Source organism: Salvelinus namaycush, chromosome 42 (genome assembly GCF_016432855.1).
Source record: "Salvelinus namaycush isolate Seneca chromosome 42, SaNama_1.0, whole genome shotgun sequence".
Classification (NCBI taxonomy): domain Eukaryota; kingdom Metazoa; phylum Chordata; class Actinopteri; order Salmoniformes; family Salmonidae; genus Salvelinus; species Salvelinus namaycush.
The window spans coordinates 14047787-14066294 of record NC_052348.1 but is presented as its reverse complement, the minus strand read 5'-3'; the positions used below and the strand labels follow the sequence as shown (position 1 = coordinate 14066294).

The following is an 18508-nucleotide window of genomic DNA, read 5'->3' as shown; positions in this document are numbered from 1 at the left end:
TTTCTCTCTCTCCTTCATCTTCCCTACTCAGTGTCCCTCTTAAGGCCTGTGACTCATTGTCACCCCCCCGTCTATCTCTCTCTTCCCCTCTCTCTATCTCACTGTCGTAACTCAGTTTCTCTGCCCCCCCCAGTGTACTATCTATAGCTTTCTACCACATCTCTCTCTCTCCCTCCTTCATCTTCCTTATTCATTGTCTCTCTTAAGGCTTGTGACTCAGTCTCCCCCTACCCCCCGGCACACACACTGTTGTTCACCCACTGACCCCCAACCACTGCTGTCTGCCCAGCATCAAAATAACCCGTCTGGGCTGGGGCTGACGCCTCTTGATACACAAATAACAGTGGTTTAGACAGAAGAATATGGATTACACTGAATGGCTGCAATCTGCTAAAGAGCATGGGTATGGTGTTTGACAAAGTGGCTATAGCGCTGGAATCAGACAGCATCGTAGAGAGAGCATCTCACACACACACACACACACACACACACACACACACACACACACACACACACACACACACACACACACACACACACTGCATTCTCTCATGAGCGTTAGAGCCCTCTCCAAACCCAAGTGGATGGCTGGGTTAGAACAATATGTTTGATTGGAGCATCGAGGCCTCATGGAGTGGGTCTACTTTAAACCTCACTACCCCAACCCCCACGAAACGACACCTATCTGAACGTCCCCATCTCCTACTCTGCGAGAGGGCCAATATCATTATCTCTGTCAGCAGTGGTGTCGGATTACCATACAGAACAAAGAGAAATAATCATTTTTTTTCTCCCTCTTCTACCCCAAACTGATACTGGAGAATATTTTTGTCCTGTTTTAAAAGAAATCGGGTGCCTTTTGTGCGCTTACTAATTTAAAAAGATGCTAATCTTCTGGTTGAAAGTGTTAAGGCTACATGGGAAGGCTTTGAGTCGGGAACTTTACATGGGAACTCATCATTGTTCTCTGAGGAAATCTCCACACAATTAAGGGTGGCTGATCTTAGCTCGTAATGAGACACCGGAATGAGATACTGAAGTTCCCTTTTTACGGAATATTCTGGAAGCGCAAAGTCGGAAGCCCACCTGGTTCGGCTAGATAAGTCCCTATTACTTATGGTAATCAATATTAATGGGGTAGGTACAGTATTTTACATGTTTAGATATTTGTTTTGTTACTTGAAATCAGTCTATGGACAAGGACTGCAATCCAACCTGGTTTTGTTGAGCTAGCCACTGTCAAGAAATGCTAATAAGGGAACAAATACATAAATATGTAAAATCATGGAACTATCCCTTTAACTCTCTCCCATGATGTTGAATCAATGCTCCCTATGGCCGTTACCCACAACTCACCTGTGTAGCATGGCCGCACAGCGTCTTGGTCACAGAGCAATGTGTTCCACCGCTAGGTCTGCCACAGCAGTAGGTCCTTACTCTCCAGGATCCTTGGGATGTCCCTACCCCATTGAAGTTGACATTTAAAATGGTTAGGGTTTAGGGTAGGGACGTCCCAAGGACCCCGGATAGCACTACTCATGTTGTTTACTACCGTAGATAGAGGGTAAACTTTAAGGTGGAGAGAAAGGGAGGTTGTGGAGAAATGTTAACTGCACCTGGGCAGCATGTCACTATCTATCTGGCTAAGTTTACTTCTGTGCCATTGTCAGTTGTGTTTCGTGAGGCGAGAGGGTGTAGGTTGGTGATTTGATCATATGTTTGCAAATGTCCCTTAATCTCACAATATACACAACATTTCGAAAGATGATACGTTTGCTAATGAATTAGAATAGATCAAACCGTCTGATAACATATTCTTATGGTGGCTAATTGACATTTTAGAGTCTGATTAGCAGCACCACACTGTCTGTAGTCTGAGAAACATTGGATCCGTTGTCAAGAATAACACATCTCTATTAAAGCAAATAGCCCACCGAAACCCCATACGTATCTTTGAGATCAAGACCTTCTTTACAGTGGATAGTACAGGCACTGTGTCTCGTATCACGTCTGATCACAGCCATTCAGATGATAAGTACGACCCAGCCGGCTAAGGAAAACTCACACACAGGCGGTAGCCTGGGTATCAGCTTGGACGCCTCCGGCGACGGGTGGTTATTTCCTCGGCAATGACCTCAGTTTACCTCGGGCCCCTAATGGCAACGTGTAGGGGTATTTTGGCCCTCCGGCTACATGCCTCACACGCACGCCTCGCTACGAGATGAATCCGGTTGCCGCGGCGATCGACTTCGACAAACTAGAGAAGGAGGGCTAGATAGAGGGTTTTATTCTTGGTTAATGGGATCTGGATGGTAGGATATCTCTGACTGGGAGAAGAGAAGAAGGGGTGATGTTGGTAAACGAGTGGATAAGTGGACAAAATGGCTTCTAGCCTGAGGGTGGAATTTGTTTCATAATGATCAGTCTATCGACTAAGCAGTGAGGCTCAGGGATGGGGTAAATGGTGTGTGTGTATGTGTGTGTTCCTGCATGCATCAGAGAGGTGTTAAACGGTCTGTTAATACACTCACCACTGTGACAGTTGGGGTCTTATGACTCAAACCAGAAGACAATGAACAGCATTAGTCACAGTGGAGGCAATCTACCCGTGCTATTGGCCATGAGCCAGCACAATAGCATTAGATGATGCTGGGAGCAGGGGGTCATAGAATAGGTTCAGTCTTGCTGGATAATACTGTATGTGGTTGTGGTGAACCTGCCAAAGTAATCTTGATGAATGTCTGGATTTACAAAATGCATGCATGTATTCTGTAATGATCTGTATCCTCTCAGTGACATTCCTGTATATCTCTACCCAGAAAAGACAGAACAGGGATATGCCTTCCTTCTGAGCCGGGTTCCCTCTCTACGTTTCTTCCTTCTAAGGAGTTATTTTAGTTTCCTGGCCACTGTGCTTTCTGCTTATGTCTCTGCTTGCTCGGCCGGGCTTTACAAATAAAATGTATTGATTGATTTACTGTCTCTCTCTCTCTCTCTCTCTGTTCTTACTCTGTCGCTCTCCTTACTTTCTCTCTCCCTTTCTGTGTCAATGGGATATGGGTTTGATTGAACTGAGCTGACAGAGTCCGGTTGAGAAATTCCTTGTACTCCGTAACGACCCATGTATCTGTGAAGAGAATTTTGTTCTCAGTGTTCATAATACCCAATTGAATGAATTACTCAGCCTGAAACCCAGAATTTGTAAGAAACTGGTTGAAATGAATCAGACGGAGGCCCAGCCACAATAGTCAGAAAATGTATTTACGAGAGCGCTCTGCCTATCATGTCCTGTACATTGGTCAATATACCTCACATTTCGTCATAAATGTCCCTTCTCCTCTCAGAAACAATGACAATATAGTTCACAAGTCTTCTTCTCATACATTGTCTGACACCTGTTATACAATCTACTACAAGCCCAAGGTCTCTCCCCTCCCTGGGTGGGGACAGAATGTCCTGAAAGGAACACAGTAGTAGAGCTTGTCTGTCGATAGCTCCTCTTATATCATACATTGTCTCACACTTGCACCCTGCTTACATACTAAAAAGGAACAAAAAGTCCTTGTCCTCTAATTCTGACTAAAACTACACACATCAGATTTATAGATTTAGGATTCTAATAAATTTCATACAATGACAGGGTAGAATTCTGTTAGTTATAGTTCTACGTTAAATGTATACATCATTTAGTTATTATTCATAAAATTCATAACAGTATCTCTCATTGACATTCCCTGTGGATCCCATGTCATTCCAGGATACAGGAGCTGAGGGACCTTGGGGAACTGTCTCCCCACTGGGACAACCTGAGGAAGGAGGTGATTGGCCGTTATGGACAGGTCATAGCTGCCTACCAGGAGACCCTGGCTGAGCTGAATAAGATCACTGGTAAGACTTACTACATGCACACAGGCAAGCATGGACACACACATAGTCACTATACGCACACACATATTTACACTATGCACACACACTGCTTTATGCCCTATATCATGCTATGATGCTCTCCACCTCTAAAACGAGTAGGGGTACCCTTGGGAAGAAGCAGGCATTTCTGAAATCCCTCTCTGTGAACACCCTTGCTGAATCGTCTTTGTGTTTTGTTTGGCCTTTTCTTGTTTTTGTTTACCATATTGCCTACGTTTCTGTAATTGCCGATGTTTCACATTTCGTCCTTGTCAAACAGACAAAACACATGTTCCTACGTCTCCAGTGGATTGGGATGCAGCGGATACCTTTGTACTTATCATTGCTTGGTAAAGAGATGGAGTCTGAGGCAATGACTTATCAATGACCCAAGCACTGACTCTCCTACCGTCGCTGAGTTGTCGTAGTGCTGCTGCAAATGTACATCAAATCAAGTCTATTAGTCACGTGCCGAATACAACAGGTGTAGACCTTACAGTGAAATGCTTACATACAAGCCCCTAACCAACAATGCAGTTGAAAAAATACGAATAAGAACAAGTAGTTAAAGAGCAGCAGTCAAATAACAATAGCAAGACTATATACAGGGGGTACCAGTACAGAGTCAATGTTCGGGGACACCGGTTAGTCGAGGTAATTGAGGTAATATGTACATGTAGCAGTGGCGTAATAGAGGGCAATGGTGGCAATGCAAATAGTCTGTGTAGCTATTTGATTAGATGTTCAGGAGTCTTATGGCTTGGGGGTAGAAGCTGTTTAGAAGCATCTTGGATCCTAGACTTGGTGCTCCGGTACCGCTTGTCGTGCGGTAGCAGAGAGAACAGTCTATGACTTGGGTGGCTGGACTTCTCTGGTATAGAGGTCCTGGATGGCAGGAGTGATGCCCCAGGAGGAGTGATGTACTGGGCTGTACGCACTACCCTCTGTAGTGCCTTGCGGTCGGAGGCCAAGCAGTTACCATACCAGGCAGTGACGCAACCAGTCAGGATGCTCTCGATGGTGCAGCTGTAGAACCTTTTGACGATCTGAGGACCCATGCCAAATCTTTTCAGTCTCCTCGTTGGGGAATAGGTTTTGTCGTGCCCTCTTCACGACTGTCTTGGTGTGCTTGGACCATGTTAGTTTGTTGGTGATGTGGACACCAAGGAACTTGAAGCTCTCAACCTGCTCCACTTCAGCCCCGTCGATGAGAATGGGGGCGTGCTCGGTCCTCCTTTTCCTGTAGTCCACAATCATCTCCTTTGTCTTGATCACGTTGAGGGGGAGGTTATTGTCCTGGCACCACCCGGCCAGGTCTCTGACCTCCTCCCTATAGGCTGTCTCGTCATTGTCGGCGATCAGGCCTACCACTGTTGTGTCATCTGCAAACTTAATGATGGTGTTAGAGTTGTGCCTGGCCTTGCAGTCATGAGTGAACAGGGAGTACAGGAGGGAACTGAGCACGCACCCCTGAGGGGCCCCTGTGTTGAGGATCAGCGTGGCGGACGTGTTGTTACCTACCCTTACCACAGGGCGGCCCGTCAGGAAGTCCAGGATCCAGTTGCAGAGGGATGTGTTTAGTCCCAGTGTCCTTAGCTTATTGAGGGCGCTATGGTGTTGAACACTGAGCTGTAGTCAATGAATAGCATTATCACATAGGTGTCCAGATGGGAAAGGGCAGTGTGGAGTGCAATAGAGATTGCATCATCTGTGGATCTGTTCGGGCAGTATGCAAATTGGAGTGGGTCTAGGGTTTCTGAGATAATGGTGTTGATGTGAACCATGACAAGTCTTTCAAAGGACTTCATGGCTACAGTCATGAGTGCTACGGGTCGGTAGTCATTTAGGCAGGTTATCTTAGTGTTCTTGGGCACAGGGACTATGATCGTCTGCTTAAAACATGTTGGTATTACAGACTCGGACAGGGAGAGGTTGAAAATGTCAGTGAAGATACTTGCCAGTTGGTCAGCGCATGATCGCAGTACACGTCCTGGTATCCGTCTGGCCCTGTGGCCTTGTGAATGTTGACCTGTTTAAAGGTCTTACTCACATCGGCTGCGGAGAGCGTGATCACACAGTCGTCCAGAACAGCTGGTGCTCTCATGCATGTCTCAGTGTTATTTGCCTTGAAGCGAGCCTTGAAGCGAGCATTCTTTACCATCTATTGCACAGGTGTCAAACTCATTCCACGGGGGGCCGAGTGTCTGCGGGTTTTCGCTCCTCCCTTGTACTTGATTGATGAATTAACATCACTAATTAGTTAGGAACTCCCCACACCTGGTTGTCTAGGGCTTTATTGAAAGGAAAAACCAAAAACCTGCAGACACTAGGCCCTCCGTGGAATGAGTTTGACACCCCTGATCTATTGCATCTTAGCCGCTCTGTCACTGCTCATCCATATATTTTATACCTTTACTAAACTCAGCAAAAAAAGAAACGTCCTCTCACTGTCAACTGTGTTTATTGTCAGCAAACTTAACATGTTTAAGTATTTGTATGAACATAACAAGATTCAACAACTGAGACATAAACTGAACAAGTTCCACAGACATGTGACTAAGATAAATTAATAATGTGTCCCTGAACAAAGGGGGGGGGGGGGTCAAAATCAAAAGTAACAGTCAGTATCTGGTGTGGCCACCAGCTGCATTAAGTACTGCAGTGCATCTCCTCCTCATGGACTGCAACAGATTTGCCAGTTCATGCTGTGAGATGTTACCCCACTCTTCCACCAAGGCACCTGCAAGGTCCCGGACATTTCTGGGGGGAATGGCCCTAGCCCTCACCCTCCGATCCAACAGGTCCCAGACGTGCTCAATGGGATTGAGATCCGGGCTCTTCGCTGGCCATGGCAGAACACTGACATTCCTGTCTTGCAGGAAATCACGCACACGCACAGAAATTATGCAGACAATTACATTGATGGAAGCAACAATCTTTCTGCAATTTTAAGCTGATCCACCCCTAATTATTTTTATTTTTTTTAAGTCACTGTCATGTCTACCTCTGATAAGCCTCCTAGTAAAGTGATTAAAAACAATCAAGCATCCCAGACAAGTGCTAAAAAATAGCCCACGTTAATATACAGTATGTAGCCTAAGGAACAAGGTTCATGAAATCACTATGGGTATTTACAAACAGCACAGGAATGAAATAATCCACATGTATTGATCAGATCTTTACTAATGCTGGAGAAGTCTGCTCTAAAGCAGTATCCAGATCCATTGGATGTAGTGATCATAGTATAGTAGCCATATCTAGGAAAACCAAAGTTCCAAAGACTGGGCCTAATACAGTGTATTTAAAATATATATATATTTTATTTAACTAGGCAAGTCAGTTCAGAACAAATACTTTTTTTACAATGACGGCCCACTCCGGCCAAACCCCGACGACGCTGGGCCAAATGTGCTCAGCCCTATGGGACTCCCAATCACGGCTGGATGTGATACAGCCTGGATTCCAACCAGGTACTATAGTGACGCCTCTTGCACTGAGATGCAGTGCCTTAGACCGCTGCACCACTCGGGAGGATAAGAGATCATACCAGAGGTTTTGTAGTGTTGAAGATGTTAAGAATATTTGCTGGTCTTTGGTGTGTAATGAGGAGCAACCAGACACTACACTTTTATGAAATTGCTTATTCCAGTTACTAATAAGCATGCACCCATTAAGAAAATGACTGTAAAAACTGTTAAATCCCTGTAGATTGATGAGGAATTGAAAACATTTATGGTTGAGAGGGACGAGGAAAAAGGAATGCCAAATAAGTCAGGCTGCACAGCTGATCGGCAAACGTACTGTAAAATGAGAAATCATGTGACTAAACTAAACAAAAAGAAGAAGAAAAATGTACTATGAAACAAAGATAAAGGATATAAAGAATGATAGTAAAAAGATTTGGCGACCTTAAATGACATTTTGGGCAAAACGGCAAACTCTGCTCCAATCATTTCATTGAACCTGGTGGATCATTCGTCACAAAACCCACTAATATTGGCAACTATTTTAAAGGGACACTTTGGGATTTTGGCAATCAAGCCCTTTCTCTACTTCCCCAGAGTCAGATGAACATGTGGATATCATTTGTATGTCTCTGCGTGCAGTTTGAAGGAATACCAAATGCATACCCCACAAGATACCCCACAAGACATGCTACCAGGAGTCTCTTCAAAGTCCCCGAGTCCAGAACAGACTCTGGAAAACACACAGTACTACACAGAGCCATGACTACATGGAACTCTATTCCACATCAAGTAACTCATGCAAGCTGTAACATAAACATAAAACTACACCTTATGGACCAACACGGACTGTGAAGAGTGCTAGCACATGGACTCTTCACAAACATACTGTATGTATGGTGGTATTATAAATATAATGTAGATATGTAGTGGTGTAATAAGTGTACTGTTTTATTTTATTGCATTTGTTTGTCTTAATTTGTTTGGAACCCAGGAAGAGTAGCTGCTGCCTTGGCAGGACCTAATGGGGATCGATAATAAAACCCAGGAAGAGTAGCTGCTGCCTTGGCAGGACCTAATGGGGATCGATAATAAACCCCAGGAAGAGTAGCTGCTGCCTTGGCAGGACCTAATGGGGATCGATAATAAACCCCAGGAAGAGTAGCTGCTGCCTTGGCAGGACCTAATGGGGATCGATTATAAACCCCAGGAAGAGCAGCTGCTGCCTTGGCAGGACCTAATGGGGATCGATAATAAAACCCCAGGAAGAGCAGCTGCTGCCTTGGCAGGACCTAATGGGGATCGATAATAAACCCCAGGAAGAGCAGCTGCTGCCTTGGCAGGACCTAATGGGGATCGATAATAAACCCCAGGAAGAGTAGCTGCTGCCTTGGCAGGACCTAATGGGGATCGATAATAAACCCCAGGAAGAGCAGCTGCTGCCTTGGCAGGACCTAATGGGGATCGATAATAAAACCCAGGAAGAGCAGCTGCTGCCTTGGGAGGACCTAATGGGGATCGATAATAAACCCCAGGAAGAGCAGCTGCTGCCTTGGCAGGACCTAATGGGGATCGATAATAAAACCCAGGAAGAGCAGCTGCTGCCTTGGCAGGACCTAATGGGGATCGATAATAAACCCCAGAGAGAGCAGCTGCTGCCTTGAACGAGAAACAAGACCTGAGTAAGAAAAACTCTGGGCCTAATAGTCTATAATGTGGCCAGGTCACGTAGCCAGGAAAACAACCCTCCCAGCCCTATATAAAACAGAATTACATATTTTACATTATCCTACAGACAGTCAATGTCACATATCGAGTTGAACTCATCTGACTAATGTTTGAATAATTGATGCGTGTCGATTAGATCCGGAATTTAATCCTGGGTAAAAAAATGACACTGGGTGAGGACTGATGCCTTGGGGACCGATGGCCGCCTCGAGTCACCTTTGTTTCTTCTTTACCACTTCCCTTCTTCCTGGAGAGCAGAAAACACACTCTCCAGTGTTTCTGTCTTCTGCTGGGTTAGTTTCCATAGCAACAAAGTTTCTACGCAGGTTAAGGGGGATAATGAAGAATTACGTGATAATCATTTTGTTGACAAGGGGAAGCTGATTGAGTGCTACTCTGTGTGTGTGTGTGTGTGTGTGTGTGTGTGTGTGTGTGTGGGGGGGGGGGGGGGGGGTTCATCTGATATTGATAGGGTTTACACGCTTATCCTGCTGATTCCTACTGACAAGATGCAGAACAAAACTTAGACACTTAACTGTTTGGCTGAATCTCACACACACACACACACACACACACACACACACACACACACACACACACACACACACACACACACACACACACACACACAAAATGACAGATATTATTTGGCACTATCAAATTATCTATTTCTGTCCTCAACCAAATTCAATAGACTTCCACAACACAATGCTTGAAGGGTCACAGCACGAGCCATAACAACTCTCTCTCAATTTCTCTCCCTTTCTCTCTTTCTCTCACTCTATCCCTCCCTCCATCCCTCTATCGACCCTCTATCCCAGCTTCCTTGGGTCCCAGCGGCCATAGAATCCTGATGGAGTGATAGATTTTTCCTCCCACACCTCTCATTCCGTAATGAGATATTTGTCAAGGTGTTTTTTTCCCTGCGACCCTCTGATGAGCGACGATGGCCGCTCCATCCCGCACACACACACATACACACCATCTACTAAGTAGAGAGCAAAGCGGCGTGGGTTGAAATGCTTCATGACAGCTCTCCCTGCATGGCCAGATGCTGCATTGTGTGATGATCAAGTTAGCTGCTAGGCGTTGGACACCGTGCAGCAGAGGAGAGGGCCCTCGCCGCCTATAATCCAGCACCGCATTAAATCGGGGCAGTGACAGACAACACTAAACGAGCCGGGCAGAGAAGGCAGCAACCAGGTTAATTATTGATACCTAATGTGATTAAAGGAGAGGTGGGGAGTGGGAGGATAGAGAGATGTAAGAAAGATGGAGAGAGAAAGAGGTGTGTGTGTGGTGGCTAGTTGCAATGTTACAAGTGAGAGAGTGAGAAAGTGGGGGAGAGGGAAAGTGAGATTGAAGAGGAGGGAGGGAGGATGGACGCATTGCGTTGTGTACCAGTAGTCTGTGGGGGTTTGAGGAGGATGGACGCACTGCGTTGTGTACCAGTAGTCTGTGGGGGTTTGAGGAGGATGGACGCACTACGTTGTGTACCAGTAGTCTGTGGGGGTTTGAGGAGGATGGACGCACTGCGTTGTGTACCAGTAGTCTGTGGGGGTTTGAGGAGGATGGACGCACTGCGTTGTGTACCAGTAGTCTGTGGGGGTTTGAGGAGGATGGACGCACTACGTTGTGTACCAGTAGTCTGTGGGGGTTTGAGGAGGATGGACGCACTGCGTTGTGTACCAGTAGTCTGTGGGGGTTTGAGGAGGATGAATGCACTGCGTTGTGCGCCAGTAGTCTGTGGGGATTTGTGCCAGTAGTCGGGGGAAACTCTTTGTGCCAGTAGTCGGGGGAAACGCTTCCACAGTTTCAAAAACAAAACGGGTGTTTTCCTTTTATTCATACTTATTAAGCTGGAATGACCTCAGCATACTTCAGATGCTCTAATACCTCCATTAATTAATTAATCATCTCTCCCACTCCTATTGTTTGCCGGCCGGCGAATTAGAAGCTTGGTTAATCCCGTTAGTGAATGTTTGTTGGCCTTCCTACGCCATTGGTCAGCTACAGTGAAGACCCGTCTGTCACTCGCTCTTCAATCATAGTGACGGCCTAAGAGCAAAGTCCCCCTTTTAGACTAAATAGTCTTGTTATATTGTTACAGAGGAGCCAGAGGGATGAAGTAGCTTGTGAGCAGTGTCGCCAGTGTATGAGCCACTGTAGTTCTGTATGTTTTAGACAGTCTACAGACACCACCAGTGGGTTTCCAGTTCCTCCACGGTGGGAGCTCAAAGTTGCCTGCTATTTGAATGAAAGGAAATCCTCGGATACACTCTGAGAGAATTCCCTGAGCCACCCCAACAAATGTATCCCTGTCTGCACCGCACAAGAGGAGTGGAGGGAGAATAGGAAAAATGTTAAATGCACAAATCCATCCCAGCATCCATCTGAACCCCGGCCTCCCGTCCCGGCGGTGGTTATTTGGGAGTCTTGTTTGCTGTGCCAAGTGTGTCCTGAGGCGGCCTGAGGAGCCTGTGAACGCTGCGGCTTTCGCTGCGTTCCTCTGCTTTCCTCAGCATCAGCCCCCCCCACTGTTAAGCTTCTTTAAAGTCTACACTGCTAGCTAGCTACCAGGCCTGGTTGGATGCTGCTGCTGCTGCTGCTGCTACTACTGCTACATATTGGATTTTCATTTAGAAGGATGTGTGATACTGCATTGGAAAGGATTTTTGAACTCTCCAGATGGTTGAAATGGCCCTAATCAAAGAGGATATTGACTTTGTTCATGGATGGATTGGTACAGGAAGGAGAAGGTACTTTCTGCCACCGTCTGTAATCGTTAGTGGATTGATCAACCGTTTCTGAAGTTAGCGATCCAAAGGCATCACGTAATGTGTCTTCACGGCTCACATAATGTGTCTTCAGGCTGAGAGAGAGGGACCCTACATCCCACTGCTGGCTTGCCTCTGAAGCTAAGCAGGGTTGGTCCTGGATGGGAGACCAGATGCTGCTGGAAGTGGTGTTGGAGTGCCAGTAAGAGGCACTCTTTCCTTTGGTCCCTACCAAAATATCCCAATGCCCCAGGGCAGTGATTGGGGACATTGTCTTGTGTAAGGTGCTGTCTTTTGGATGGGATGTTAAACGGGTGTCCTGACTCTCTGTGATCACTAAAGATCCCATGGTGTTAACCATCCTGGCTAAATTCCCAATCTGTCCCTCATACCATCATGGCCACATAATCATCCCCAGCTTCCAATTGGCTCATTCAACCCCCCTCCTCTCCCCTGTAACTATTCTCCAGGTCGTTGCTGTAAATGAGAATGTGTTCACAGTCAACTTACTTGGTAAGATCAGGGTTAAATCAGAGTGAGAGAGTCCCTCCACTCCAACCCCCTCCACTCTGGCCAGCCAGCTGTGTGTGGGTCAGTATCCTGGCTCCCTCCTGTCACACAGACTGACCACCTGGGCAAACAGATGGGAATTTGATACGGCTAATTCGTCTAACCAGCACCGGTCGCTAGCTCGATTAGCCCCCGTTCCCAGTGCACACAGTTGACAGAGTGACTGACGGCAGCCCACTGAGCTGAAGTGATGGCAAGGCCCCTGGCAGACTTTAGCATCAGCCGTAAGAGATCGCTCAACCTAGCACAGCTGGGAGAGGCCATAGGGCATGTTTAGCTAAATGCTACAGATGAATATGTGACGTCAGAAACAAGAATATCAAGATGGCTGCCAAACTAGGAGCTTTTGAACGGTGGTGATACAGATATTAAACGAATAGCCGGATATGATTTGGGTATTTGGCCATCACACATGGCAAAGGAATGAAACAGACTTGAACCCTAGCTAGCAACCCATGTAGGGCCTGTACAAAAATGTACAGTCAATAATATGGAGCCTGTGTGGACATCTGTAACTAAACAGCTGGAGACCAGATGTGCTAGCATCAGGGTAGCATGTTGTAAGTGTAGCCCACTGGAAGACAGCAGTTAAATGTTTCATGGGTGGTAGTGGGGACACTTGTGCACACTGACTCCTGCACGTGTGAGCGCTCACTGGGTCCTCCTAACGCTGGGTGGGATGGGGAAATGGGATGTAAAATATATATCCACAGGGAAAAGCACAAGCAGGATATCTAAGTAAATGAAATTACTGAGCATCTAACTTTGGTATCCTGCATGTGCTTTTCCCTGTGGATATATATTTGGAATTAGCACCGCAAACATCTACTTGGAACAGTTTATTATAGTCTTGGCTGAAAGGACTTTTGTCTAAAATGGGATTCCAACATTATGTTGACAAATGGGATGTATAGACCTATCTGCTCAACTGGAATACACAGGAGAAGGGTGTATGCATCCAGTCCTTATGCAGACACATCAACGTGTTTTTTCCCCCATGTTTGAATGTCTGATTGATTGTTTGAGTTGCGTGGAATTTCTCAAAGCTGGAAACACAGAGTTCTGATCGAATCGAGAGAAACCCCAATTAAAATGTTTTGATGTGGAACTAATTTGGAAGAGAACTTCAAATGTTTGTTTGAGGAGAATATGATTTTCCCTCGTGTGTGTGTGTGTGTGTGTGTGTGTGTGTGTGTGTGTGTGTGTGTGTGTGTGTGTGTGTGTGTGTGTGTGTGTGTGTGTGTGTGTGTGTGTGTGCACCTGTTCTTTCCCTACCTTTATCTTGACTCACACAAATACCCTCTCCTTCAGCAAACACCACAACATGTCAGATAGCCTGCGTTATTTGACTGTTCTTAAAAGCTTAGCCCTATTTCAAAGAAAGTTTGCCAGCTCTATTTACATATTTAAGATGTACGCTACCGGCGTGGAGCGTCAGATAGTGTTTTTCATCTTCAGCATAAGCCTGTGCTTTATCTTTTGGGGGTACAGTTTTAATTGGAAGTTTGGTACAAAGCAAGTGGTGCAAAAGGGGATCAAATCCTATGCTTAGAGGATTACACTGTACATTAGTGGATGCTTTGGAAGGCCTGATTTGGAATTGAGCTGGTTTTGAAATGCAGAGAAGTCTCTGGTATCTGTGATATATATTTCTAAATATCTTGCATTGGAAGGTAAATCCAGGCTTTAAAGTGATTATACAGTAGCTATGCATAACGTGTCCATTAGAAGATATAGGTGTTTGTAATAGCTGTATTTTTATAAGGTATATATTTATGTCTGTACTGACATGTGAGGGTCATAATTGGAGCTACAAGCTCAGCCAGATAAGAAGCACAGGCTAGTAATGAACTGGGGTGTAATCATTCGTCCAAACAGTTGCAAACAGTTACGTTTTGCAACAACAACAAGGGTTTCTATTGGACAGATTCAGGTAGGTCCTTCCCCGTTTCATTCCATTTAAGGAACGTTTAAGGAACGTTTTGCAACAGAATCGGCGTAATGAATACACTCCTGGGTCCAGACGAAACAGTTCTGTACTCAAGGGTGTGACTCCTTAAGGATTGGTGGCATGCAGCCGACAGGCTTCTGTGTTTGGTCTATGAGTTTGATAACATGATCTTGTAATCTATGACGTTGAAGATGAAGAAGCTGAATTTGATGCTTTCCGCGTATTCTCAGTTGCATGATGCAGTGACGCTTTAAAGTTGAGCTAACAGTGTCGATTTGAGAGAGACCACTAAGCGTTGGAAGACCAGAGTGGGAAGGAGTGTAGGGCGTCACTGGGCTGTACTATGAGGCATTCTGCCTGACGTGGAAAGCCTCTTTCAATTATATACATCGTTATGGCTTGCAATGTGTTCAATACTGACACATCTTTTCTTTGCTATCTTTTCCAGGTCCGTCGTTCAAGCCGAGCTGCAGCAAGGCCCAGAGGTATCTAGAGTTCATCCCTATCAACCTGCACACCCAGAGGATGAGGGTGACGTGTCCTAGACAAACAGGTGTGTGTCCAAATGTACCTATAAAGCATACGGGTTGTATTCATTAGGCACCAAAAATGGATTAAAACCGGGAAGGACTAGCTTGACTTGTCCAATAAGAAATCTACATTTTACTTTTCAGGGTTATGGTGTGCCCTAATGAATATAACCCTGACTATTACAACTTCATGAGGTTTTTCCAGCTGCTGGGAATGAGCACTGTGGTATTGAACGTCACCTACAGCCGCTACAGTTCAAGAGTTCACATCCTTTGCTCTACTTCTTCTCTTGTCAGGAGAGCGGACAAGGCGCGGATCAGAGGCATCTGGGGTGCTGACAGGTGCACATTAACTCTGACAGACAGACAGACAGACAATGGTCTAACGAAGCCCTACGCGTTTGGCCCTGAGAGGGAATACACAGAATAGCCTGGCTTAGAGCTTCCATCTCCCTCTACAACCAACCCCAATACTCACCTCTCTGTAGTTCAGCCCTGGACTTGTCAAAATGCATTATGGCCGCTGACACGCTTCTACACGCTAGCTCTGGAATGCGCTCAGTAACTGCAAACGCGCTAGCTCTGGGGGAATGTTCCTCAGTTTCGACTTCTCTCACCGTTTGATTGATTGTAAAGTTGAAGGCTAGACAAGCCTTGACACAGATCTCGACTACTCAGCACATCAGGGACTTACAATAAGGAGAATGGAGCTGTTAGCCAAAACCATGACCACTGACTGACTGGTCAAAAAGAAGGGTTAGTCAGAAGTCTACCGCCCTTGAGAAAGAGGGAGAATGTGTTGAAAGAGATCGTTCCTGGTTCAGCTTGGTTTCTGCTGACAAGTTTCAGAAGACATAATAGCTCTTGAAACACACGGTGATGCTTTGTTTGTTGATAAAATGGCTTCCACATAGTCTAGTCTCGTCACTCCCTTGGCAGTTGTTTTCTTTGGGGTGAAAAACTATTCACTTTGCCTTACGTTCCAAGAAAGCATGTGTTAATTAAACATGCGGCCATCCATGTAAATGACATCAGCGTCCTTTCTATTAGTCACCTAGTTTTCTGTGCTTGTTAGGAATTATAGTAGTATTTCCTCTAGTTTGGTTTTTCCTTCATCCCAAAGAAACCAAACCATGCATAGCTTTTGTATTTGTATTTGCGTTCCACTATTGATCATGTAGTGAGAGAATGAGAGAAGGTGATACTAGCGACTAGCGACTGGCTAGAAAAATTCATGTTTGGATTGTCTCAAGAGTTCAGGAAGAGCTGTGAAGATTGATATGTTTAATTGTACTGTAAGCGTACAGATTTATTGTTACAGAGAAACTGTCATTCTGTTCACCGGACGGCGGAGAGTTCAAAGAAGAGCAACACAGGTGTGCTCTTATCATACAGTGTTGAGGTGTGGTGATTAGATCCCAGAATGTGTGGGTCTTCATGTCTTTGTTGTAATGTTTTGGGCCATCAAAGTGATGTTAATTAGACAATTGGCGCTCTTGGAGGAATAAAAGTTAAGCTTTAACTTAGATCATGGAGTCATTGGTAAACCTGATATACGTTGGTACTGTATGTCATAGTGGTGAATATTCTACGCTGTTATGACTTATTTTAAGAAGGATATTTTGTTTCCTTTTTATCGTGAAGATTTCTGGTATGTACCATTTGCAAATTGTGTTCTTATTGCGTAACTGTAATAAATGTGATTACTTTTAAATGGATACGAATCGCAGTCCTCACATTTTTGAGTAATTTTCCTCTATTATTTGGTGAAATGTTTAATGGTAAATGTTATTCCCAATATTCATAGCATATATGCTTGGTCTCTAACTGTGCATCTTTGAGCTAAGGTTAACTCAATAATAACTCTACATTGATTGCAAGATATTAGCTCCTTATTCCTCAGCCTCTCAATAATTGCAGAGTAAGGAAACAGTGTTATAAACTCCATTTGGGCTATGTAAAAGGGACATTTTATCTCCCTTAACCCATTCCCATGTCCTGTTCAACTATGAATTATTCAAATGTATCTCACCGGCCCGCAATAATTTCTCCTCCCAGGGAGAGAGAGACAGCCCCCCACCCTACGGTTCTCCAGTCGATTTATGGGGGCAGACGGGGGGCGGAGGGGGGACACCCTAGGAAATCAGCTAGAGCAAATTGGCCCGTGTGAGTGATGTTGCCGGCTCACCATTGTATTTCATTGTGTCGTTGTGAGGCAGTAGCCAATTAAGGGGAGCTGGGAAGTTTTAGAACCCAGGGGCTGTGCAGGGAGCGGTGGGGGACAAGGGGGGCCATGTCGGTGACCATGGGATCATTAAGACGGAAGCGTGGGGCGAGTGCCAACCAATACCCTTCCCAACCTTCGCATTCAGAGCAGCGCTGTCAGTAATTGCTGTCGACGGGACTTCTCAAACAGGACTTTCTGTGGCGGCTGGCTGCTCTGCCGTCCCAGAGGCCGTTCGTTAGCTGACCTCCACCGCACTAAACCACCACACTGGAGGATTCACTCGCACGCGCACACACACACACACTCACACTCACACTCATCATCACCACCTCACCTCAGTCCACACTACTGTCAGACCTCATTACACGTTCCAAACAAAACCTTGTATGACTATTTTCCTGCGTCACAATTTTCCACCTTCCTTCTGAGGAAAAAAAGTTGATAAGTCTCATGTTTGTCTTTTTCTCAAACCCTCCCCTCCATCTTGACCCCCCTTCATTTTCCCATCCATTCCTCTCTACTTGGTGTACTGTACAACACAGTTCCCACTAACCCCAGGCGGGACTCCTTCTTGCCTTCCCAGATGCATTCTATGACGTGATCACGGTGGGGGCTCCAGCGGCCCACTTCCAGGGCTTTAAGGGCGGAGGGCTACAGCGGCTACTGAGCAGACATGAGGCAGAGAAGAAGAGGTGAGACAGCCTCATTATACAACACATAGCATGCAGCAGAGACAAGGCTGCCTTGGAAAATAGATTCATACCCAAATGCAACCCTCCTGGTTAAATAAAGCATTAAAGTGTCTTTGTCCAAAAAGGCACCATATTCCATGTACAGTATAGTGCACTAATTTTGGCCTGAGTATAGGGTGCCATTTTGGATTGGCCCACTTTAGGGTGGAGAGGTATAGTATAGAGCACAGGTGTCAAACTCATTCCACGGGGGGCCGAGTGTCTGCGGGTTTTCGCTCCTCCCTTGTACTTGATTGATGAATTAACATCACTAATTAGTTAGGAACTCCCCACACCTGGTTGTCTAGGGCTTTATTGAAAGGAAAAACCAAAAACCTGCAGACACTAGGCCCTCCGTGGAATGAGTTTGACACCCCTGGTATAGAGGATACTAACAGAGAAGGATGGATGTAAGTCTGTCTCTGACTGGTTTTCATGTAAGGCTTGTTCTGCTAACGACAGGTGAATGTAGCAGGGCCAGCATTGGTAGTGACAGATTAATTTGGTCCTGACATCAGGATTTGATTTGTGCAAGCAGGGCTAGGCTACGCAGTACTGTTAGTGACAGCTGAGCTGGGAGGTTTGACTCAATTGGGATCTGCTCTGTTTGCCACTGACAGCTAT

General features: G+C 45.6%; 1 protein-coding gene across 5 annotated transcripts in view; it reads left to right on the top strand.

Annotated features, from left to right (window-relative positions):
• The window catches only part of LOC120034790 (type II inositol 3,4-bisphosphate 4-phosphatase-like), a 144817-nt gene that overhangs the window by 59229 nt on the left and 67080 nt on the right, over window positions 1–18508 (top strand). For all 5 annotated transcript variants that reach the window (XM_038981409.1, XM_038981410.1, XM_038981407.1 and 2 more), the window contains 3 exons: window positions 3758–3888; window positions 14845–14949; window positions 17737–17845. In XM_038981409.1, the coding sequence (XP_038837337.1) occupies window positions 3758–3888; window positions 14845–14949; window positions 17737–17845 (345 nt within the window). The remainder of the gene's footprint in view (window positions 1–3757; window positions 3889–14844; window positions 14950–17736; window positions 17846–18508) is intronic.